General features: G+C 43.1%; 1 protein-coding gene across 6 annotated transcripts in view; it reads right to left on the reverse strand.

The window, feature by feature from the left end:
- LOC124613025 (FH1/FH2 domain-containing protein 3) overlaps positions 1–26619 on the reverse strand; it is a 647968-nt gene that overhangs the window by 507971 nt on the left and 113378 nt on the right. Inside the window, exon 1 of one of the 6 annotated variants that reach the window (XM_047141587.1) lies at positions 1689–1896. The exons of the other annotated variants lie outside the window; for them this stretch is intronic. Coding sequence (XP_046997543.1) covers positions 1689–1871 — 183 coding nt within the window. The 5' untranslated portion in view covers positions 1872–1896. Of the gene's footprint in view, positions 1–1688; positions 1897–26619 lie in introns of those variants that run through there. 6 annotated transcript variants of the gene reach the window in all.

The raw sequence follows: 26619 nt of genomic DNA on the forward strand, positions 1-26619 counted from the left end.
TACTGTATAACCACCGAGAAGTCGGATACCATACCACGTAGTTATCACACCTAGATTCGAAAACGAACTCTTAACACATCCCCTACCCACTCCACTAACTGGCCAGCACACCTACAGAGTACTGAGTGAAGGCATTGTCGCACATATTATTTCAGTGTTGCCAAACGGCCTTTCTCTGACTTTCATCACAGACATTTTTGTATTGTTAGTACGCAAGGGATGGCGCTGCGGCGTCCGAGTGCGCGAGTTTTCGTTCACACAGTGCACAATTATGTTAATTCTGACACCTTCTATAGCTCATGCAGCAAGAGTGTGTCAGCAATACATCTTCGATTTCATCCTTTTAAGCAGAATGTCGTCTGTTTCGGTTGTAGGTAGGTTTTGTTTTGTCCTTGCAGTAAAAACGTATTCTGCCTCCAGCTCCATAGCCATTCTAGAATGTGGTCAATAATCAAACGTTTTTGCCCACGTTGCTCTCCAGCGTGCAGTCGAACTCAAGGTCTCGCACATGTCGAGACAGTATTATGTCACTGTATAGATCGCTCAGCTCTCTCACTCGTTTCGAGGGATAGTGACTGACCTGTTATTTTGGAAACAGACAAACTCGAGCTTTTTTGTATGTAGACGATACAACTCAGTTTTAGAGAACGAACTATTCGTGCTGCGGTGGAATGAGCACATAATCTGCACTGTGTCCGAGTCATATTGCGTTACGGGACTTGTGAGAGGTCAGCGAGGACGGAACGTAGCTTTACCAAAGGATGTGGGATCTTCGAGGCCACCGTAACAAAAGGAAGTCAGTTGTGACGGAGGGCCAAGCACCCTGGATCAGAGCTTTCCCAACGAAAGGCAAGGTTCGAGTCAGAGACCGGCAGACATTTTTACCCTGTCACGGCAGCTCAGTGCGTGTAGGCCGAAATTATCCTGAAGGCACTACGGGCAAGTTTGGGCATCATACAGCGAATCTCTATTTTTTAAAGATTGTTTTAAAATGTTTTCTCATTAGCAGTTTTGAATCCGAATCAAACTTACCACAAGGTTCTATAACACATGCAAACATAGTCTATAAAGACTTAACTATAATGCATTCCTTCAAATCAAGGGCGCCCGTACGTTAGTTGTTGGAGTAGGGGGGGGTGGGGGCTAGGCCTGGAGGTATGGAGAATTTTTTATTATTTTGGAAGACGTAAGGCGACTTGTAAGTAGCCACAAAAGGTTCTGCTTCCGACGCTATTAAAACCTCTGTAATACCGAATTTTAATTCATTTTCTTGAAAGACAATAACTGACTACATTATATTTCTTTTTCTTCCCCTGAGAGATAGGGGAGGCGGTGGTGGGGCCAGCGCGGATCCCTCTAGTCCTTGGGTATGCACGCCCTTGCTTCAACTAGTCCAGTATTTTTTGTCAATTAAGGACAGCATCAGTCCCATATGTTTTCGCTGCAGTTACGAATCGGTTAGCCGTGTGTTTTTGTTGACACTGTCATGTGCTCGCCAGAGTTATGGCCGACGGCGGGAGGCGTGCTGTTTGGTTTTGGCCGGTGATGGGAGCGGCAGGTGGGTGCAGGCAACGTCTTGTCCTGTGGCGCGGGTTAGCGACCCGGCTGGCTGTGCCTTCGCCGGCCCGGCCCGGCCTTGACCACGACGCGGCGCACGTGCGACTCGACTACACAGTCTCTGGACTCACCCGGTGCGGCGCCCGCAGAAGGCGGTGGACGGCGGCGATCTGCGTGGCCAGGGGCAAGCCAGTGCTGAACGTGTGCAGCGGCGGCCGCGCAGGCTCCGGGAACGAGCTGCAGTACGCGAACGGGTCCACGTCGTCCAGGAACTGCACGCGGCACGTCAGCCCGTCGCCCTCCATGCTCACCATCGCTCTCGCCTCGCCCTCCTGTCGCCGCGACCTCCGCGCACAGACTGGAGCCGCGACTGTGGCGAGTTGCCGGTGCGACGCGAAGCTGCGCGACACTAGCGCTACCGGCGGGACGGAGCGCAACTGCCGTCGCCAGGTGTGCGCCGTGGTCGCGCTGCCGACAGCGTCTGCACTGACCGCTCCTCTTACGACAGGGGAGAGAAGCCTCTTTACTGGAGACGTAGCCCACGACATATACAGGGTGTTACAAAAAGGTACGACCAAACTTTCAGGGAACATTCCTCACACACAAATAGAGAAAAGATGTTATGTGACATGTGTCCGGAAACGCTTAATTTCCATGTTAGAGCTCATTTTAGTTTCGTCAGTATGTACTGTACTTCCTCGATTCACCGCTAGTTAGCCCAATTGAAGGAAGGTAATGTTGACTTCGGTGCTTGTGTTGACATGCGACTCATTGCTCTAAAGTACTAGCATCAAGCACATCAGTACGTAGCATCAACAGGTTAGTGTTCATCACGAACGTGGTTTTGCAGTCAGTGCAGTGTTTACAAATGCGGAGTTGGCAGATGCCCATTTGATGTATGGATTAGCACGGAGCAATAGCCGTGTATCGAGACAGATTTCCAGAACGAAGGCGTCCCGACAGGAAGACGTTCGAAGCAATTGATCGGCGTCTTAGGGAGCACGGAACATTCTAGCCTATAACTCGCGACTGGGGAAGAACTAGAACGACGAGGACACCTGCAATGGACGTGGCAAATCTTCGTGCAGTTGACGATTACCCTAAGGTCAGCGTCAGCGAAGTTGCTGCTGTACAAGGTAACGTTGACCACGTCACTGTATGGAGAGTGCTACAGGAGAACCAGTTGTTTCCGTACCAGGTACAGCGTGTGCAGGCATTATCAGCAACTGATTGGCCTCCACGGGTAAACTTCTGCGAATGGTTCATCCAACAATGTGTCAATCCTCATTTCAGTGCAAATGTTCTCTTTACGGATGAGGTTTCATTCCAACGTGATCAAATTGTAAATTTTCATAGTCAACATGTGTGGGCTGACGAGAATCCGCTCGCAGTTGTGCAATCACGTAATCAACACAGATTTTCTGTGAACGTTTGGGCAGGCATTGTTGGTGATGTATTGATTGGGCCCCACGTTCTTCCATCTACGCTCAATGGAGCACGTTATAATGATTTCATATGGGATACTCTACCTGTGCTGCTAGAGCATGTGCCTTTACAAGTACGACACAACATGTGGTTCATGCACGATGGAGCTCCTGCACATTTCAGTCGAAGTGTTCGTACGCTTCTCAACAACAGATTCGGTGACCGATGGATTGGTAGAGGCGGACCAATTCCATGGTCTTCACGCTCTCCTGACCTCAACCCTCTTGACTTTCATTTATGGGGGCATTTGAAAGCTCTTGTCTACGCAACCCCAGTACCAAAAGTAGTGACTCTTCGTGGTCGTATTGTGGACGGCTGTGATACAATACGCCATTCTCCAGGGCTGCGTCAGCGCATCAAGGATTTCATGCGTCAGAGGGTGGATGCATGTATCCTCGCTAACGGAGGACATTTTGAACATTTCCTGTAACAAAGTGTTTGAAGTCACGCTGGTACGTTCTGTTGCTGTGTGTTTCCATTCCATGATTAATGTGATTTGAAGAGAAGTAATAAAATGAGCTCTAACATGGAAAGTAAGCGTTTCCGGACACATGTCCACATAACATATTTTCTTTCTTTGTGTGTGAGGAATGTTTCCTGAAAGTTTGGCCGTACCTTTTTGTAACACCCTGTATAGTCTGCGAGAAGTGACAGGTAGGCTGTGCGGCGTCACGAAGTCAATGCCTTGCCAGGGAAAGTTTTACGTCAAATCCCGTCTTAATCCTGGAAATAACGTAGATTACTGTCGATATTTTGAACGTTCTTTTTAATAAGATAGGTTATCGCCTCCGAGAACCATAGCAAGAACCAATATGTGGTGTTGACGATGTCAGATCTGTTACTTGAGAAACTTTGCCAAGTCCCTAACGCAGTGGGAAAAGTTCACCACTACCGTTATCTACATCTACATTTATACTCCGCAAGCCACCCAGCGGTGTGTGGCGGAGGGCACTTTCGTGCCACTGTCATTACCTCCCTTTCCTGTTCCAGTCGCGTATGGTTCGCGGGAAGACTGCCGGAAAGCCTCCGTGCGCGCTCGAATCTCTCTAATTTTACATTCGTGATCTCTTCGGGATCCTCGGGAGGTATAAGTAGGGGGAAGCAATATATTCGATACCTCATCCAGAAACGCACCCTCTCGAAACCTGGACAGCAAGCTACACCGCGATGCAGAGCGCCTCTCTTGCAGAGTCTGCCATTTGAGTTTGCTAAATATCTCCGTAATGCTATCACGCTTACCAAATAAGCCTGTGGCAAAACGCCGCCGTTCTTCTTTGGATTTTCTCTATCTCCTCTGTCAACCCGACCTGGTACGGATCCCACATCTTACTTCCTCTAAGCGTAATTGAAAACTTACATCTGACACTCTTTTTTCTTTGATGCCTACGTGCAACAACAACAACAATCAGTCATTTAATTGAATACAATTTTAATGCGGTGCAAATATTTGTTACTAGCGGTAGTGCCCGAGACGTTTAATATCTTCCACACACAAAGTGATTAGCTCTGTCCTCGTCCATACTCACAGCGAACGCAAGCCGCTTGGGAAACTACAGTCGCTTTAAATCGAAGGGCGTGTTTCAATCACTGGGGGTCAACGGAATGCGACAAACAAATATTTCTCCACCTGTATGAAAAGACGATAAGTTGCACCATCTGTGGTTACGTTTTGCGATAGCTACCACATGTGTTTTTGGAGAATTCGTCTTCTATTGTTTCAGCCCAGTTTTCACTGTTTTAAGTAGGCCATGTCTGAATACAACATACAGTGTTCAAACAGTTTACGTCACAGTTCAGCAATTCTCGTCTTCTCTTCTATCTTTTGATCGGCGGAAACGCTGCAGTATTGCGCTGCAAAGGTGTATCATCACTAGACCTCGGACTTTAAGGTGTTCAAAATCTTAAATTAGGTACTTAAAATACGTTCTATCACTTACAAAAATAGGTTATAAAAATCAGAAAATAGGTGAACAAAATCTGACGTTTTATTCTCTATAAAGATAAATACATTGACAAAAATCCACATTATATTATTGACCAAGTCCATAATTACAGTGACACTAAATAACCAACACTTTCTTCAGATCTTCCGTTGAAAAACTGCATCTCTTGTCTGTTAATAGAATCTTATCTGCCGAGAACGAGCGTTCCACGTCAACAGATGTCACCGGAGCATATTTAAATGACGGTATTAGGCACAGTGGGACCGCACACTCATGTTCTGTTGATTTACCTGATACGATGTCAGCCACTGTTCAGAGTGTGTCAATCCTGGTTTTTTTTTTTTTTTTTTTTTTTGTAGCACTGTCTTTAGTTTTTCACTAACTCTCATACCAATAGAGCCCGGGACCAAGTTGACTTTTCTGTCGCCTCTTCAATCAATTGCAGTTGCATATAGACTGATTTTCCTGAACACTTTAGAGCGTTAATAATACGGATAAAAAATGCATAATGAGATTTTATGTATGCAATGTCGTTGGAAATTGTTGGGTCCTTTAGAAGATCTTTAGCTGAAGTAATACTCACTGTCTCCTCCCACAATTTAAGAATAATGTTCTTATTGACTTCTCGCTGTAATATTCCACAGCCTCTAGCCACGTACCCCAGAGAGTAAGTACGAGTTCTGGTGGAAGTGGTATGTTGGGAAGTTCCTCTCGAAATAACTGGATTCTTGTAGGTGCTTTAATAAAAACATTTTTGATGGTTGAAACTAGCTTACTTAGTGTGGAAATTCGAGATGTACCGTAAGAGCTACACGATTCATGACATGGGCAAGACATGTGACATAGAGCAAGGCTGGATAAAACACTTTCAACAATTTAACAGCAGCAGTCATTTATGCGGCTGCATCAGTGTAGATTACAAGTACTTTATTTTCATCTAGATTGTTGGGGAAAAGTAATATGAGGGCTTTATTATCAAAGTGAGCAATTATTTCCTGGGTAGTCTTTTTTAGCTTCTTGCTACAGATGAGATGAGGTACAGAGCGAGTGTCAGGATCTAACATTCCAACAAGCAGATTAGCCACATATCGACCTTGTCTGTCAGTTGTCTCATCGACAGAGATGCACATGTATGAATCGCCTGTATCTTCTCTTTACTGCTCAGTGTATTGTCATGTAAAGTATCTAACTAGTTCTTTATCAGTGTGGATTCTGATGGAATCTCTAGAAAACTTTTGATTTGGCTATTTTCAACTGCATTGAATGGTGTGTGTACCAACAAAGGCTCGACACAGGTCAAGATGAAATTCGTTTTTGTTTGTTGCATTTGTTTTAGTTACAAATGTTTGTTTCAAATTTGATTTATTTTTTAAATTTGCCTGGTGTTTATTCGCCGCAACATGCTGACTTAAATGCGACCTCTGTTCAAAACGTATCTAAAAACAGAAATAAATGAGAATACTTTGTGGAAGAATTTATGTACGAGATCTACTTAGCAAAATCAGCCTACATTAAAGGTTTAGAAACAATATTTTTGCGTTTGCAAGTGTCTGGTCCACGTTAACTCGGGTAAAACAGTGGCATCACTGTTCTGTGAGTGGGTGTAGCAGATAAAAGGTTAATATTTTACTTACGTCTTTGTTGGAAACATTGCAGTAAATAACTCTTCCGTCTGTAGAGAAATCAGGAAATTCTTGTAACCACTGACGAACCAGAGATAATTTGGAGTTGGTTACTTTCGGCATGCTTAACTTTCCACAAATAGACTGTCGCTGTGAAAGATTTCACCACATCCAAGCAGCACGCTGACCAACTGAATGAAGACAGTGCAGCTGTTTTACGAGTAAACAGGCTATTCCGACAGGGCAGGAGGGCGCCGGAGACAGATCACAAGGCTCCTCGTGCCCTGCTGGCCCATTTGACGGTTCAAAGCGAGGGACAAAGCTCTGCGGAGCAGGGTGGACTGGAACAGCCTGGCGTATGCTGTCCTAGTGTGACTCACTATTGGCGTTCACGCATGCAAACAAACCAGTTATCATTCAATTACTGTTTTCTAAGTAGCCAGGAAGACCAGAAGAGTAGTTTTGGTCATACAAATTTTATTTGAATGGAGTTTTAAAAATTATATACAATCAGGTTCTAACATGAAATTAGGTATTTTTAGGATTTTTAAAAAAGAGGTACAGTCAGGTTCTAACATGAAATTAGTTATTTGAGATACTATAAAATTACAGTTCTCGATGAAATATTTGCAAAATTCTTAGTTGGGAAGACCACGAGAGAATGTTAGTTATAAAAAATTTGTTTAGTTGGATTTTTAAATTTTATTTACAATTGGGTACTAACCTGAAATTAGGTATTTTGAGGTGCTATAAAACTAGCCTTTTCGACCATAAATTCGTGTATGTACAACTTTAATGCCTGTATTTAATGAGGAAAAAAAATTGGTTTTTACCTATAATCCGAGGTCTAATCATTACGCTGTTCAACAGAAGCCGATAATGTTTAGGGTCATCTGTATTTTATGCAAACCACTTTTCATTGTGCGTATTCCATGTACCCTTAACATTTCTTCCCTTTCCGCTTCCATTTGCTAATAGTACTTAGTATGAATGAATGTAAGTATACCTCCCTCTGAGTTACAATGTATGTGATTTTGTGGTTAAGGTCAAGTCGCGAAATGTATGTGACAAGAAGTAATGCGATTGTTGACTCCGCCTGCACTGTAGCTCTCGGAATTTTAATGCTAAACTTCTCCGTGATGCGCAATGCGTCACTTGCAGCGTCTACCTCCAGAGTTTGATGATCATCACAGTAACGCTCGCATGCGTATTAACACTTGACGAAAACCGCCGCTCTGATTTATCTTCTCTATTAATCATTTCTGATAAAGAATCCGTCCTGATGAACAGTACTCAAGAATCGGTCAAATGAGAATTTTGTTTGCCATCTTTTTCCTCAGGAAATCTCGGTCTGGCAGCTGATTTTCCTACAGTTAGTTTAGTGTGGTCGTTACATATTGCGTCGCTCAGGATGGTTACTCTGGCACGTTTTACGATGGTTACTGTATCCAGCAATTTACCGTCGACAATACAATGCAGATGTAATGAGGATTTAAGCCTATTTATGAGCAATACATCACATGCGTTTCCGTTAAGGGTCAAGTGGTATTCCCTGCACCAAGTGTCGATCCTTTACAGATCTTTCTGAATTTCTCATTTGGCGCTGCAACTTCCATCAAAAGAATCAACCAGGAACAGCCACATTATGCTTCCCACGCCACCATAACGTTTCTGTAAGACTGTGTTGGCGAGCTCCCGAAGTTACTGTTATATGTGAACATTTCGCCCTTTTAAGAACGTGTTGAGCACTATGTCCTTGAAAGTTCTGATTTCAGTCACAAATCTAGTGTAGTATTCGGTAAGCGTTTATTTTGCTGATTAAAGGACTGTGATAACTGTGCTAAATGATCTCCGAAAGTCAAGGAACCCGCCAATAGGCTCGGCCTCGTCATGGACGAACAGAGTAAGCTAATTTTCTAAATATTTTAATTGATATACTCTGACGGAAAAAATCCCAACACCAAGAAATAATTAATTTATAGTAATGAAATTTCTGGAATACATATGTCTGGGTAATATATTCAAGTGATTAAGGTTGCAAGATCACAGGTTAGTATAAACTCGAGTATACGAGGTGCGACAATAAGGTAATGAGACTGATTTTCATAGCAAGATGTGGGAACCCTGCAGGCTTGCGTAGGCACAATATCTTTGACCTTGGTCTATAAGCTGCTTCTAGTCCAAATGGCACATCGATGCAACTGCTCAGTCGTGAGTTATGCTGTAATAAGTTAACACGTATTTGTGTTTCTCGTCACAGAAATGGAACCGTATAATATTGCGCAACGGTATGCCATTTCTTTTTGCGTTAAATTGCGTGAAAGCACGACGAAAACTTACAGTAAGCTTCAGAAGGCTTTTGGAGAGGAGGTTATGTCAAGAGCTCAAGTTTTTCGTTAGCATAAAATGTTTAGTGAAGGCAGAACGAATGTGAAGATGACGACTGCAGTGGACGACCATCGACCTCATGGACAGATGTCAACTTGGCCAGGGTGCGTGAACTCGTAAGATCTGATCGAAGATTATCCGTGAAAATGATTGCAGAAGAACTGAACATCAGTTGAGAAATGGTTCGTCTAATAACAACTGAAGATTCTGCTTCACGATAATGCGCCATCCCATACTGTTCTGTCAGAACAGCAATTTTTAACCTCAAAACAAATTTCAGTACTACCACAGCCACCGTATTCACCAGATATCGCTCTGTGTGACTCTTTTCTATTTCCAAGAGTCAAAACGGCGGTCAAGGGACACCATTTTCAAACAACACGAGATGTCCAAAAAGCTGTGGCGAGGGTCTTGGAGGATATTACAAAAGATAAGCTCCAGAAATGTTACCATCAATGGCAGAAGCGCTGGAAAAAGCGTGTGCAATCAGAAGGGAACTACTTTGAAGGAGACAACACTAAACTTGACTAAAATGGTAAGCAACATTTTTTTTCACATCAGTCTCATTACTTTATTGTCGCACCTCGTAGTTATTGCAAATGTGAAATGCTGGTACATTAATAACCAGTGGAATCGCCAAAATGTTGAATACAAGTTTGCAAACGTACATGCTGTGGGGCGGCGGTTAAGTTGTAGAAAATAAATTGCTGTATAAATGCTTGCATGTTGAATCAGTTTCTGGCTTTTGGAATGTTGTTAATGCTGTCTTTCGCCCTTCTCAACACTGGCTCTCTATTTACTTTTTAGCACCCAGAAAGTGATTTAACAAAACGTGAAGCCTGTAATTAGAGTTCCTAGTGCCCACTTCATCTGAGAATACAATTATAGCTGCAGCTTATAGCTCTGAGGAATTAGGAGATTGTCCGGGATTTCTAATCAAAAACGATTTTCCAAAATAGTTGAGTATATTCTGAAATTCACTGATAAAAAAACACAAGTATCCCTACAACCTAACTAACAGAGCAGTTCAGAGTCTAATGCGCTGATGCAACTATAAATGTCCGAATTAAATGTTAAAAATAATGCTCGCCATAATTTGATGAAAATATTTCATCAAACGCCACGCTAAATATTTGGTAGAATGTCTGTCCCGCGACGGCACGTGAAAATACAACAATACGCAAACTGAAGCTAGATAATGAAAATCATCCCAGAATTAACCCTTCACTTGAAATGATTTCATGGTTCCGCGTATCTCTAGTAACTTGATACGGCACCCGAGGCTGTTTGTAGCAGTGATACCGATGCGACGCGACTCCCGACACAGATGGCGTGTCATTCAGCGTCTGGAGAGAACTGGGGCCTTCCTTCCTCCGCAGCGTTCTTATATATAAAGCCGCGGTGCGGACGGCTAAGGGAACGCCTGATCAAATCGGCTCTCCCGACTAGCCGCTGGGCTAGTAACGCACCACTTCAAGTTACATAATAATTTATAGCTTCTTTTGCTGATGGCCGATGAAGCTCTTAATTTAAACGTGCATTCAGCACGCAGGTAAGTATTGATAATAAATTTTTGATGTGGCTAAGTTAAGTATTTTGGGCGAGAGAATTAATTTAATTACACTGCACGCAGTAGATGAGCTCTGAACTGGCCCTTTTGAGATCCGCTATCGCTATAATTTTATAGGTATTCAAAAGAAACTTTTCACATCTTTATAGTCATAGCGGACCTCCACCCTATTTAAATCTAAACATCCTAGCCTTATTTATTAGCCTACTTAATCTATCTTGCTTCCTTCAGTTTTGAGACGAAAACCACAAAATCATGAATTTCCACTAAAATCTTAATTTGCGAAATCCAAAGTACTGTTTTTATTAAATCATTATGAAAGATGAATCTAAATATAAATTTTGAAGTCTCTAGCTCTTTTCTGTTGCGCCAATGATTTTTTCAGAAAAACGTCCAAATTTCGAAAATGACTGAAGTTATCGAACTGATATTTAACACACATTAATTTAGTATTATTCCTGACATGCTAAAAAAGTTTTAGGTCATTTGCTTGATTTTTAAGGTATTGCGCAACATTTATGACGTCAGAGCTAGTTACAGCAGACTGGCTGGCACACAATGGAAACTGATGTGAATTTACTACAGCGTGAGTAGGCTGCTTCCCTACAATGCATTGTGCCATCCAGATGTCAGATGTCAGTTTGTGAGATGGAGTTCCATGCCTGTTGCACTTGGTGGGTCAATACAGAGACGTTTAATGCTGTTTGTGGATGACGCTGGAGCTGTCGTCCGATGATGTCCCATATGTGCTCAATTTGGGACAGATCTGCTGATCGAGCAGGCTAAGGCAAAATGTCGACACTACATAGAGGGTGTTGGGTTGCAACAGCGGTATGTGGGCGAACGGTAACCTGTTGGTAAACACCCCCTGTAGTGCTGTTCATGAATGGCACCGTAACAGGTCGAATCATTAGACCGACGTGCAAATTTGCAGTCAGGCTGCATGGGATAACCACGAGACAGCTCCTTCTGTCATATAAAATCTCACCCCAGACCATAACTCTAGGTGTACGTGCAGGGTGTCTAGCACGCAGACAGGTTGGTTGCAGGCTGTCAGCTGGCCTCCTCCTAGTCAACATACGGTCATCACTGGCTTTTATCAGAAAACACAACAGACCTCCCCTCTGCCCTCCAATGAGCTCGCGGTTGACACGACTGACATCCCAAACGGCGGTGGTCTGTGGTGAGTGGAATGCACGCTACAGGGCATCAGGCTTGGGTCTGTACTTGACATAACTGATTTGTAACAGTTCGTTGAGTCACTGTGGTGCCAACTGCTGCTCGAATTACTGCTGCAGACGCAGCACAATACGTCAAGACCAACGCCGAACACGATGGTCTTCCCTCTCGGTTGTGCCATGTGGCCGTACGGAGTACGGTCTTCTTGTGGCAGTACTTTCCGTTGACCGCCGCTGCCAGCAATCATGCACAGTGGCTACATTTCTGCCAAGTCTTTCTGCAATATCATAGGAGGAAAATCCAGCTTCTCATATCCCTATTACACGACATCGTGCAACCTCAGTGAACTGTTAATAATGGCGTCCTCATCTTCTTAAAGGCATTCTTGACTAACATCGACTCAGTACGCCCAATCTCAAAGGTAGCTAACGCTCACGACCATTACTGCTTTATTCAAAACAAACTTGATTTCCATTCTCATAGTAGCGCCACCAGCGCCATTCTTAAGCGACTGGCGCGAAAACTGAATAGACGTCATCCTTCAGATGTGGTAACACACCCACCAACTATTGTCCATCTCGCACTTGTCCTTCTTGTTGTTGCGATCTTATTTCCGTCAATGTATATTTATTTTTGTTTGAAACCCGTGTCACTATGTACTACTAAGACTACTTGTTTATCCTTTCCGATAACGACAAGTTTGAATTTTTTATTTCAACATTAAATGCAGTTTTTTAATCTATGTGATGAGATCGTGTCTATAAGTACCTCTTATCCCCACCAACGATAACAGGAAATGAAAAGTTAACCAATTTCACGATCAGGATCCAGGGACTGTGTGAACCGTGCCAAGCGCAGCAGAATCCAGTGCAGTCGCAGGAGCGGCGTTTGTTTACCTAAGCGCTCTCCGTGGCTTTAATGTCGGCTTTTGAAGACGGAGTTGCTACTTGTCCTTCAAGTAGATCTTCACATGTCGCCAAGAGGCTGAGCAGACTCCGTCCATCCTCTCAACGTGAAAAAAACCTTGACGCTACTACAGACCGATCCCGGGTCAGTCAGACAAGATGGCCACTCCTCTACGAACGAGAATTAGCGTTGAAACGTAAATCCGCTGCTGGTACAGACACTCGTTTATTTCTGGACATACAGATGAGCAGTGGCGTAGAAAGCCCTGTAACAATGGACATCAACGAGGAGGAGAGAAAGTCTTGTCAGGGTGGTTCGTCAGTTGTCGGTCTGTCTTACAGAAATCTTGCAACGCGAGAGTTTTCAATATACCTGGTATTAAGGCTACACTTCTCACCAGTGCACGTGGTAATGACTTTAACAGGTGTTATGACAGAAAGAACACAGAACCAAAAATGATGCATGTTTATTATTGACACCGCGAAAATATATGTCCAATTCACATGCCTTAGTCCGTTCCGATAAATAGGGTCCAGATTGTACGGCCACGAGTAGACAGTGAGTGATGCGGTATACCAGAATGATGGTCCATTATTCGGCGCCTAGTCGTAATTCTCGATAGTAAACGTACGTAGCAGCGTAGCACAACGAAATGAGATGAACTGGCTGTAGCAGCTTGCGTGCTTGCTTAAATAAGACCGCCCATAGTATGTTTGCCTGCGCGGGGGTTGTGGTGGTCGAAGACTGTAGTGGGACGAAATTGAAGCGTCAACCATCCACCAGTGTCAGCCCAGTTTGCAGGTGAATATAAGTTTAATTTAGTTTTGTTTATGTATTTTTGTAATATTTGTAATGGTTGTGAAGTGTCTAAAGTTTTTGTATTTTTTTTTAATGTTTCATGTACGGAGAGGGCGGCGCGACGAACGGAGACAGCATCTTCGTTGCCGGGACCGGAGAGAAAATCGCTGGCCACTATACGTCGCGGGTCGACAGCCAAAGAGCGACAGAAGATTCTGAAACCGATTTGTTGCGTCGTGCTTCTAAAAATTGAAAATGAATAATTTGTAATGTTTTGTACAACAATGACGTCGTAGAGAGTTTAATCTTATTGATACTGTTAGTTTTGTCTCGTCAAGGCTCAGATTCACGTCTGTATGTAGGAAGATAATAAACTAGTGGATGCTACTAAAGTTGAAATACGTGTTCCGAGGATTTATTTATGAAGAATTATGTGAATGAATTAATAATATATTTGACAAGATTATTGAATTTTGACAGCGTTCATCGCGACTTTGACTCTCACAAAGTTTATTCAATGTGGTTCTAATATCGATTAAATCAGATAACGTGTATCAATATAATTTCAGAGGAGAAACAAACGACATCTAAAATTGAAAAAGTTTACGCAAACCAGTTGGCCCGAGTGACGCAATTCTGCGCATACGACTCAAATGATATTTTACAGTTTCGTTCAAGAACCATTCTGAGACAATTTAAAAGGAATATAAATAATTTTGAAGTGGATTGTAACTGACGTAGGTGACGAAGTCTACACATGGTCATATGTCGAAAGAAAATCATTTATAAAAAACTTACGTCGTTACACTACAAGACGAGATTCGCATCCTGGTCGCGATGGTTCGCCCTTTATCTTCCGTATCGAAGTCGGTCTGTCTGGCCAGCCGACGCGTCTTCCCGGCATGCTGTGGTTAGTATTGTTGTTAAAGGGACATTGTACGTGAAATTCGTTGAAATTTGACATTTTCTGTTTTCTACCCCATAATATACTTTGGACTTTCCTGAACATTACGTTGTATACTACATTAAAATCAGACAATTGTGAGACCTTCAAATAATATTTTCAATGTTGACGTGTGACTGTCAAATTTCGCGCTACGCATATACTGCAACAGTTCAGCAGTCGTATCTTGGGAACTACATAGTCTAGAAAGCTGCGGATTACTTTGTTTTGTGCCTACTGCTACGTCTCAGAAGTTGGCAATACGAATAAACAAATCAATCCATGTTTCTGATACTAGTTTTCGTTGAAAGTAGTGTGATTATCGGCTATTCAGAATTCATGAGGTTGTCTCCAAACCTGTCCATGTCCATCCGCTCGATAAAATTTGAACCGAGATTCGTCCGACCAGGCAACATGTTTCCAGTCATTAACAGTGCAACGCCGGTGTTGGCGGACCCAGGCGAGACGTAAACCTTTGTGTCGTTCAGTCATCAAGGGTACACGAATCGGCTTTCGCCTCCGAAAGCCCATATCGATTATGTTTCGTTGAATGGTTTGCACACTGACACTTGTTGATGTCCCAGCAATGAAGTCTGCAGCAATTTACGGAAGTGTTTAACTTCTGTCATGTTGAACGATTCTCTCCAATCGTCGTTGGTTCCGTTCTTGCAGGATCTTTTTCCGGCCGCAGCGAAGTCGGAGATTTGATATTTTACCGGTCTCCTGATTTTGATCGTACACTCCTGAAATGGCCGGTCTGGAAAATCCCCTCTTCACCGCTACCTCGGAGGTACTGTGTCCCATCGCTCGTGCGCCGACTACAACACCACGTTCAAACTTACTTAAATCTTGATAACCTGTCATTGTAGCAGCAGTAACGGATCTAACAAAGACACCAGACACTTGTTGTCTTATATAGGCGTTGCCGACTGCAGCAGAGTATTCTTCCTGTTTGGCATATCTCTGTATTTGAATACTGGCCTATACCAGTTTCTTTGATGCTTCAGTGTATTAGCCTTCACGCCGCATATTGAGTGGTGTCTGTTCTTTCGGGTATGTCTGAAAGAAGAGACACGACTCATACAGACATATAACTAATATTTGTTCCATAAAAGTTTCACGGTACTGCAGCCTTGAAGACACCCCATCAGGATAATGAGAACTTTACAATTGAAAGAGGACTCACTTAAGAAGATTTCATAAAGCCAAAAGTATTCCCAGCAGTCCTAGAGGAAATTTTCAATACCTTAAACATAGACAACGAAGCAGAAGTACATTTTAGTGTAATACATCTCAACCACTTTTGTTTTTCTGGTGACATTGCACTGCCTGGTGCAAATAAACGTCAACTACTGCAAGAACTTAAAGCACCGATTCCGAAGATAGGTTTGAAAATCAGTTACAATAAGATTAGCATAGCATATAAATAAAAAAGATCAACAATAAGGCAATACTAATTAACTCATCATATGAAGAGTTTTTATACGGGAAACAGGAAGATTTGACGACAGGCTGGCTGCCGTGGTTTTGTGTATGTGTGTGTGTGTGTGTGTGTGGGGGGGGGGGGGGGCAGTTGTCGTTCAGTGCGCAATGTGCGTTTGCTGTAGTCGCGTATTACAAAAACTCGGATAGTTTTGTTAAGGCTCATCGCGCTTTCCACCGAGAACTTAATTTACTCCCACGAACTCGTGTGTTATCTTCAACTTTGAAGCCATACTTTCTTGAAGATGAAAACGGTAACACGGTGATGGTAAACTCTAAAGGTTATGCTGACATGACAGTAACATTTTCTCTGTCTAAACGCAATGCCAACGACCCAGATGAAAAAACATTCTTCCAGCAAGATGATGCAACGAACAATACTGCTGAAATGGATTTGGCTGGACACGGATTTCCTGGTCGTCTTATCAGCAGAAATGGCGATATTCCGTTACTTTCCCATAGACCAGATTCATCGTCTCCAGAATTTTTTTATTTGGTGTTTCTTCACGTCCAGGAAAACGATATAAGACCCAGAAACGATCTGAATGAATGAAACTTTCCTTTTCTTCCGTGATATCCATTCTTTTACTTTTCCAGATTTTGTGCAAAGTTTCAAACAGGTAGAAATTTCAGTACTTTCAGAACTCGATTTAAAGTGCATGTAGACTGCTACAGACTCGATAGATATAACAAATTAGCAGTGACAATACACGTTAAAAGCACAGGCCACCCGTTGAAAAACGAAAACAACTTTGAAATTTTACACAAAAAGGGAAAAGTGAAAGAGTGGATACCATGGAAGAAACGGAAATTTTCATCAAAATACAGTAGACTCGTGATGATCCGACATTTGACCTTTCACACTCTCGGTAGTCCGATTCCGCGTCGGAGGTCGGCACTGCGCTGGCTCCAGATACAGACAGGCACATAACTTGTCACGACAAGCAGTTGTTCCCGCCCGCCACGTGCCTCACGCCAGTATAAAACAATGTGTTATTGAGAGAGGTCCTTTCATGTTATTAGTGAATTTGAATTTTCCTACGTGGATTAATTGTTCTTTTTTAATTTTTGTTTCGAAAAGTGTTGCGTGATAGCGAGCACAAGTGGAAACGCTAAATGTAAGCATAATTTAACTCTTACTGATAAATGGGAAATTATTAAAAGGTATGACAGTGGTGATTCTCCAACTTCCATTTCTAAAGCTTTTGGTATTTAGCATCGCTTCACGTAGTTACAAGTTTGGCCAACAGATCACAGTGGCGTTTGCTATCATGACTCGCCGTTTATTTGGAGTGCAGAACATGTAACGCCGGAAATGCATATCCTCCTATTTCCATCTATTGTTCTATAGATTTTTCCTTATTTTGTTACCTAAAGATGTAACATTTCTGTGTCTTTGTATATTGTAATTGCTTTACTATTTGTATATATATGCATTTATGTCGATGTATAATTGGTTTGTTTTGCGAATATTATTTGTATTTATACGCTGGGTCTGGCCTAGGGAAAACTATGCTATCGAACGAATACATCGATAGGTCGTGTGGAGAACCAAAGTGTTTAGGATCTTTGGTAGTGTTAACTCTGCCGCATGGAGCGCGGGCAGGGGGAGTCTGGCTGGAGTAGTGCAGTGGTGCAGGTGTGTTGTGTGACGCTCCCGCGAGTTGCCGCGCTTTCGGGGTTTGGCAGCATGTAATTGCGCTCGAATTGCTATGATAGTTTCTGACACGGTGTCGCGGACGGGAAGCGTTAGCTGGCACACATCAAGAGCCCGTTTCGGCTGGAGACCGTGTCGAGAAGAAGGCGCGCCAACATCCAGCTTCTGCAACAGCGACGGCCGACAATGAGTGACTGTCGCCACCTCCTCGATCGACGACTTCAAACCTTCAATCAACCAACAAGGAAGACTGGTAGCACGTAAAGTTTTAGAACTGTATGGCAGACCTCAGCTTTTCAAACTGTTAAATTTTTCTCACTAAATTACAGCAACGTAGCATGAACCTTTGTTGCTCATTGTCCCAATTGCATGACCAAGCAGGGTCCCTTCCTTCGGAATGAACCCGAGTGTCGTTGAAATTCAAACGCCAGCATTAAAGTAATATCATTCGATTTCACTGCTTTAATTTCAAAGTTCAGTTAAGGTATTCATAGCTGGCTACAATATTTAGATTACCCAAGCACAAATTAAGAGTGCGAGTTTTGTTACCGTATTTTAGCTTACCTGCGACTGCAGCTCAGCTTGGTACGTACTAAATTTTACTATTGTTAATTATTCAGAATCATTTAATTCAAGTTCAAAGTTAAATCTCTTATTTCTAAATTGCGTAGATTCAAGTAGCTTTTGAAATGATTGTTGAGGTAGCCCAAGACTAACCGTATTTTACTGAATTTCGATGTGCTTCAGAAACAAAGCTCACTATTAATTTCAGTCACTAAATTAACTTTCAATTTTCCGGTTTTATTAATTCTTTTGCTAAATTAAGTCAGAGTGTAGCGAAATTTATTACTTCTGACAAACTTTCAGTTTTCACACAACACGTGTCAACCTTCAGTTGCTACGCTTCTAGTGCTAATTATATGTGTAATAACCTTTCTTTTTCAGTTACTATAGTAATTGTCCATCGGACTGGCGACCGTAATTTTCCCCAAATCTCAAATATCTAATTACCGCTAGTTACTTGTTAACGTAACGGCCGCACATTTACTTTCTTTATTAACTTTACCCTGTTTCAAAATTAATATCCACCAGTTTCATTTGCATTTTTCCTTTCATTTAGATGTAACCCTTTCCTCCCTCTTCACCGACAGATAAACTTCGGTGACAATTGCTTTCCCCAAATTTCCATCAGGTACACGCGGTTTAATTTTTCACTGTCATTAAGGTCGATAAGTGAGGGGGAGGTTACAAACAGAGAAGTGTCGTGAGTTGTGCTACTGCATTTGTGAGTGAACAAAAACTGTTGTGTTTAGTTTTATTCTGTGTATACTGAAATTCTTGGTTATGGAACCAACTTAACGTAGTTCCTCAAGGGAAAGTGAAAGAAATACGGTAAGTTTACAATACAGTTATGTATGCTTTTTTTGAGTAATTATTATGTAATTTCTAATGATGCCATTTGGAATCATTATTTTATTTATTAACCAATAGCTTCAAAAGAATTTTTGCAATGGATATGGCATATGTGCAACGTATACAGTAAATATTCATCACAAAAAAAATTTCCCCAATTTTTTTCTAAATGTGACGCACAAAAGGTTAACATTCCGCAAGAAGATGCAGACAGTATAAAACAGCGGTAAAGCAGAACAATTATTAAAACTGTAGATGACTCTAAGAGCAAAACTCTGGGCATGAGCGAATACCCTCAAGTTGAGGAAGCTCTGTACGTTTGGTTTAAACAACAAAGAAGCAGACATCTCCCTATTTAGGGAGATATTTTAAAACAGAAAGCCCAGTTTTTTTATCGTGAAATGATCAACAGCGATGATTTTCGAGCCATCGATGGTTGGTTTGAAAGCTTTAAGAAGCGGCTTAGCATTCGTTTTGTTGCAGTTGAGCGGAGAAAAACTACCACCTGACGACACTGAAGTTTGTCAATTCATTAAAGATTTAGACACCAAAATTGACGAACTAGGCTTACGCCCAAACAACTGTATAATGCCGATAAAACAGGCTTAAACTGGCAACAACTCCCAACAAAATCTTTTGTAATGGAGGAAGAAAACAATGTTTCAGGAAGGAAACCCCAAAAAGAGTCATGCGTTAAAACTCTTACCTGTGGGAAGATCAGGTCCCCACAGGCATTTAAAAACATAAAAGTCAAATCTCTTCCAGCGACGTACAAAAGCCAAAGTCAAGAGTGGATTACTGAAGAAGTTTTTTTAGATTGCTTTTGTAACCATTTTGTACAAGGAGTCAAACAACACTTCAAGAGAAAAAAATCTGGCATTGAAGGCCCTTTTGCTGTGAGATAATGCTCCAGGACAACCGGACGAAGACGAATTGAAAGTTAAGATGTTAATGGTTATATAGAGGTTTGTATTTGACAAAAAATACGACTGCACTGATTCAGCCGATGGATCAAAATGTTATCAAAACACTGAAAGCACATTACAAAAAGCGGCTGCTGATTGATATTGTCAGCCAATCTGACGCAGACATCACATCTGTCATAAAAATATTAACATCAAGGATACCATTGTCAACACAGCATTTGCTTGGCGTCAAGTCAAGCCTTTAACTCCGATAAAATCTTTAGAAAATATTTGGCCAGAAAACCCATTTCTTACAAAGAAAGACGACAGAGATAACAGATTTGAAGATAATAACGAAGTTACCAAGGCCGCAATTACATTTTGTGATGAAATTAACATTCCACAAGAAGATGAAGAAGAATTGAGAAGATGGGTGTTAGACGACAACCTTGTATCTGAACTGACAGAAGAGGAGATAGTTCAGGAAGTTACGGCTCATGTTGTAGACGACGAACCGATTGAGGCGGCCACGGAAGTGAAATGCACTGTCATTTGCTATGAGGCTATAGCGGCTGTCAACACTTAGGTACGTTGATGTGAAGAGAGGGAACTCGACTAAGAGAACATTATGATGTTAAAGGACATTCAAGAGAAATGCAATTTTGTCAATAAAAGTTTGTTTGGAGACCGTGGCTGTTATATAAAATAAATTGTTAATGGTGTACAACAACCAATCACAAATTGGTTTTACGTTACTTTATTTAAAAAGTACTGTTACCGGTTTCGAATTTTTCACAATTCATCATCAGACGGTGTTTTTCATCCTTTAATCAAAACAAATTATACATTTGTTTCCGGTGAGTTGCTGTACACCATCAACAATTCAAGAAAAAGTCACAACGGACTCTTTGCGAAAGAAAAAAAAAAGTTGGATTTTTTAAAGCGATAAATACGCCGTTTGCATATATTTATTTATTTATTTATCGTATGGCATACGTCGCTACTATTATAGACTTTATATACAATTTAATTACGAATTGACATCCAGGCACTGAATATAATCGATAGCCTCCTCTGTTGGAGCTAGGAAATCGATCAAGGTTTCCTTGTAAACTGAAATGCTCAGTTTTCACAGATGGAAGAAACAAACTGCTGTTCGTGGCCACGTCACGTACAGAGAAAAAACAAATGTACGAAAATTTAGTCGGATGAAAGAGAAGCTGAAGTACATAATATAGTGAGAAATATGATGCAAAAGAGACAAGTTATTTCTTTTGAAGAGCTTGAATTTATGCTTTGCTCTTGGTAGCATAGAAGTGTGTTTTTCTTTCTGTTTGTTAAAAGCTGGATTTTCTGATATTCTCCTAACTAAAACAATAAAAATCACCTTAAACAGCTTGAGTGCCAGTGGTATGCAAGAAGAAGCGGCTTTGCATTACCAGCACAGAACGAGAATGTAACATAATATGTACACGGTCGAGTCACATTAGTGTGACCACGGCCTATGTTCTACAGCAACGTGAAATAACAACTCACTGACGGCAGGTGGCAGCATGTAATATTTGTGGCTTTGCAGCCATCATTTTTTTATTCAGCTACAAGAAGCTTTTTTTTTAGAGCAGTTTAGAAGGCAGCTGTGACAAGATGACGTAATGTGGTGTGAGGTACCGATGACAGATAGATGGTTTGTTCATGAGAACGACCGCCTAAATTGTGGTTCTTCTCCGCGATTGGCTGCTGCCTTCGGAAGTTGCGCGCGAAAATGGTAATCTTCTACTATTAAAGTATTTGAAAAATTAAACAGCGTATTTACTTGCATTTCAAATTAAAGCATCTCTCAATAGCGTGCTATCTTTCCATTATTTCACAAGTATTAAAACCAGAATAATAATAAACAACTGCGAAACGAAACCTACGGCTGTTTTCTGCGCAGAGGACAACTACAGAAGAGTGCAAGTTGGTGAAAATTAGCCGGCCGAAGTGGCCGTGCGGTTAAAGGCGCTGCAGTCTGGAACCGCAAGACCGCTACGGTCGCAGGTTCGAATCCTGCCTCGGGCATGGATGTTTGTGATGTCCTTAGGTTAGTTAGGTTTAACTAGTTCTAAGTTCTAGGGGACTAATGACCTCAGCAGTTGAGTCCCATAGTGCTCAGAGCTATTTGAACCATCTTTTGGTGAAAATTTATTAGAACTTAAGCTTCCCACTCAGGGCGATGGAAGCTAATAGGCACCTCGCGTGTACTGCAGTGTGAGTACAAATGAGATCATTGAGACGTCATCTGTGGTAACACAGAGGAGGTATGAAGAAGAGACATATTTTAGAGGGAAGGCGTTATTCATACACACGTAAATATCACCCTCTATCTCTCTCTAACGTTCTTTTTCAACTTTCCGTAAGCACTAGCAGTGGAGGGTACATAAAGTGTTCCGGGCAGGATGCAGAAAACAGTGCAGTCGCTGTCGTCATGCGGAAACGGGATGATTTATCTGACGTGCAGAAGGGCATGATCATTGGTTTTTGGGCCAAGGGTGAAAGCATATGCGAAACGGCTAAGTGTGTAAACTATTCACGTGCCGCCTTGGTTAAAGTATACCGTGCATGGCAAAATGGCGCTGTCGAGAGCAGGCGCTGAGGCAACTGCAGTGCACTGCGGGGCGTGTATGACGGGAGTGAATGACGGCAAAAAATGTTCAAATGTGTGTGAAATCTTATGGGACTTAACTGCTAAGGTCACCAGTCCCTAAGCTTACACACTACTTAACCTAAATTATCCTAAGGACAAACACATACACCCATGCCCGAGGGAGGACTCGAACCTCCGCCGGGACCAGCAGCACAGTCCATGACTGCATCGCCCTAGACCACTCGGATAATCCCGCGTGGCGTGAATGACGGCGTACGGGCCGCTAGATGTGCAACTGTTGAACAGCTGACCGCCCAGATGAACCGAGGAGTTACCAATAGTGTCTCCTCAACAACCGTTCAGCGAACGAAAGAAGTAGCTTACAAAACGCTTGTTCGTCCGATTCTTGAGTATTGCTCATCAGTATGGGACCCTTACCAGGTTGGATTAATAGAAGAGATAGACATGATCCAGCGAAAAGCAGCGCGATTCGTCATGGGGACATTTAGTCAGCGCGAGAGCGTTACGGAGATGCTGAACAAGCTCCAGTGGCGGACACTTCAAGAAAGGCGTTACGCAATACGGAGAGGTTTATTATCGAAATTACGAGAGAGCACATTCCGGGAAGAGATGGGCAACATATTACTACCGCCCACATATATCTCGCGTAATGATCACAACGAAAAGATCCGAGAAATTAGAGCAAATACGGAGACTTACAAGCAGTCGTTCTTCCCACGCACAATTCGTGAATGGAACAGGGAAGGGGGGATCAGATAGTGGTACAATAAGTACCCTCCGCCACACACCGTAAGGTGGCTCGCGGAGTATAGATGTAGATGTAGATGTATTGGTCTCCGCAGCAGGTGCCTAGTTCATGCATCCATGCTTACTGCTGTTTATCAGCGACGAAGGCTGGAACTGGCACGCCAGTGCCGCACTGGAAATCCAGTGAGTGGTGACAGGTGGCCTCTTCCGAAGAATCACTGTTTAATGCTCCAGCACACAGACGGCCGTTGGCGTGTACGGTGTGGAACGTCTGAAAGCAAACATCTTGCACGTTTTATGGTGTGGGGAATGTTTTCGTGGCATTCCCTGAATGATCATGTCATTCTGGAAGGCACAATGGATCAATAAAAACATGCATCTATCCTCTGGGTACATATCCACCTCTACATGCTCTTTGTTTTACCTCGGCATAATGGCATCTACCAGCAGGACAACGCAACGTGTCACACAGCTTGGAGTGTACGAGCGTAGCTCGAGGAGCACCAGGATGAGTTTCCGCATTTCCCTGTCCGCCAAACTCCACGGATTTAAGCCCAATCGAGAATATGTGGGACCATCTCGGTCGCTCTGGTCGCTCCATTGATACTCAACCGAGAAATGCAGAGTAACCGGCCTGGCCTCGGCGCTTGAGTCAGCATGGTTCCACGTCCCTGTCGGTACCTTCCAAAACCTCATTGATTCTCTTCTCGCACGTTTCGAAGCGGTCCGCGCTGCAAAATGACAGTTGGTCACATTAATGTGACTGGTCAGTGTATAATCAAGCACCTTCCTTTTGAAAATGCGTTTGATTTCTATTTGTTTATAAATTCTTTCATTGATAATACAGCATATTTGTCTCGTATTGCGCGTCACACGAAGTCAGCGGCATTCATATTACCCGCTCCGTACAGCTGCACGTCATGGGCTTGACACATGTCACGCCTTGCGGATGCCTCCCGCGTGACGCGGAGCTGTTACTCACAACAGCAGCTCCTCCTTAGCGACTAAACGCTTAACGCGCTGCTGGTCTGACGCCGTGCCGCTGGCCAGGTTTCCCACCCTGCGTGACCGAAATACACAGCCGTGTCGAGTCGCCAGCGCGGAACTCATCGCATTTCTCGCCACGGCGCGACGGCAGCGATGATACGCGCGTGACCGAGTGTGGTCGCAGAGTCCACGCGTTCCCGGCCACTTCCTCAGTGATTACAGCGACGCATGACTCACTCATCCGCAGTTTCCTCAACAGAGCGGAGCACCAGCCTGCCAAATGCACTCTCATTAGCTTCGCCGCAGCTGCGCTTCCTCATATTTTCGTCTCTCTTCTTAAGCCATACCGAGACCAGTTCATTTGCAACCGGTACTCGCTACGTTTCACAACGTCTCCAGAAGACCTTACCATCCTTGATCACCGAACACCGTTGGTGCTCGATCGTATCCTCATTCCTTAGAATAACCGAAGATCTCGGCTGTAAACAATGGTTTTGACAAATTGCACAGTAAAGTTTCAATAAAGCATCGTATTGCAATTATGACGTTCATTCAGATGAAACTTGGTCAGTGCGTCTAGCTTTGCCTTACACGTAAGGTGGAACCATGTAACTGCAGGGATGGTGGCGACATATATTAGTAGAGAGAATGACGCGTGCGCACCGTTTGATGTTGCATAGCGCCAGTGTGGTTTCACGCCGAAGAGAAGATGGTCACACAAGTTATCGTCCACTACCGAACATGCAGGCGAGTAAGCAGGAACAACGAGGAGTGATTCGATTTTTGGCGGCGGAGGAAGTTGGAGGCCGTGAAATGTATCGACGGATGAAGGCTGTGTACGGTGAGTACAGTGTGAGTCGTTCAAGTGTTGTGGAATGGTGCAAACGATTCTTTGAGGGGTGCGAGTCACTGGAAACGATGCTCGTCCTGGACAGGTTCATCGTGTCGTCACGCCGGTAATGGTTGTCGCAGAATCACCGTGGACGAGATCCATCGGTTACTGGACATTAGCGGGGCACCACCCACACCATAATGCATCAACACTTGAACTTTCGAAAAATCTGTGCGCAGTGGGTTCCCCAAAAACTGACCGCCCAACAGCGCAACACTCGAATGGCGCTGTCTTTGAGTGATCTGCAACGTTATCATGAGGAGGAATACGGTTTTTTGTCTCGTATTTTCACAGGTGACGAAACATGGTGTCACCATTTTGAACCGGAAAGCAAGCGTCAGAGAAAGCAGTGGAAACATGCGACTTCACCACCTCCAAAGAAACCAAACGCCGTGCACAACGGTTTTGGTAAGGTCACGATGTCCTTCTTTTTTGAGCGCAAGGGCCCACTGCTTGTCGGGTTCCTGGAACGGGGAACCACCATCAATGCCCAGCGTTATCAAGCCACGTTACAGAGCCTTAGACGAGCCATCAAGTCGAAACGCCGAGGAATGTTGTCCAGTGGCGTTATCCTCCTGCATGATAATGCCCGCCCACACACGGCCAATGGGGCGAAGACGACATTACAGCAGTTTCGGTGGCAAACGCTGGAACATCCACCGTACAGTCCCGACCTTTAACCATGTGACTTTCACGTGTTTGGACCTCTAAAATAGCTTTTCGCGGACATCGATGCGCAACGGACGACGAAGTGTGTGACTGGTTCCAGGTCTGGATCCGACAGCAGCCTACTAACTTCTTCAAAAATGGAGTCGACCAGCTATTGTTGCAATGGGATAAATGTGCCAACAGTTTTGGCGACTATTTTTGAGTATCTGTACTATGTATAACTACATTTTTGAGTTAATAATATCGTTACCGTTACTTTACACTAGTGCCCGGTTTCATTTGAATGCCCCTTATACATGTAGTATGATTTTTTAATTCACATAATTCATTGTTTCCAAATTCTAGATTTTCGAAAAGCACTTGACACAGCACGGTACCCCACAGTAGGCTCTTAACGAAGGTAGCTGTATATGGAATAGGTTCCCAGATATATCAGTAGCTAGAGGACTTCTTAAGTAATAGAACCCAGTATGTTGTCCTCGATGGCGAGACAAGGGTATAGTCAGGAGCGCCCCAGGGGTAGGACTGCTATTGTTTTCTATATACATACATGATCTGGCGGCTAGGGTGGGCAGCACTCTGCGGTTGTTTGCTGATGATGCTGTGGTATATGGGAAGGTGTAATTTTTGAGTGACTGTAGAATGATACAAGATGACTTAGATAAAATTTCTAGTTGATGTGATGAATAGCAGCTGGGTCTAAATGTAATTTAATGCAGGTGTTCAGGAACAACGAACCCGTGATGTTCGGATACAACATTAGTAGTATCCTGCTTGACACAGTAATGTTGTTTAAATATCTCGGGTAACGTTGCAAAGCGATAGCAAATAG

This window comes from Schistocerca americana, chromosome 4 (genome assembly GCF_021461395.2).
Source record: "Schistocerca americana isolate TAMUIC-IGC-003095 chromosome 4, iqSchAmer2.1, whole genome shotgun sequence".
Classification (NCBI taxonomy): domain Eukaryota; kingdom Metazoa; phylum Arthropoda; class Insecta; order Orthoptera; family Acrididae; genus Schistocerca; species Schistocerca americana.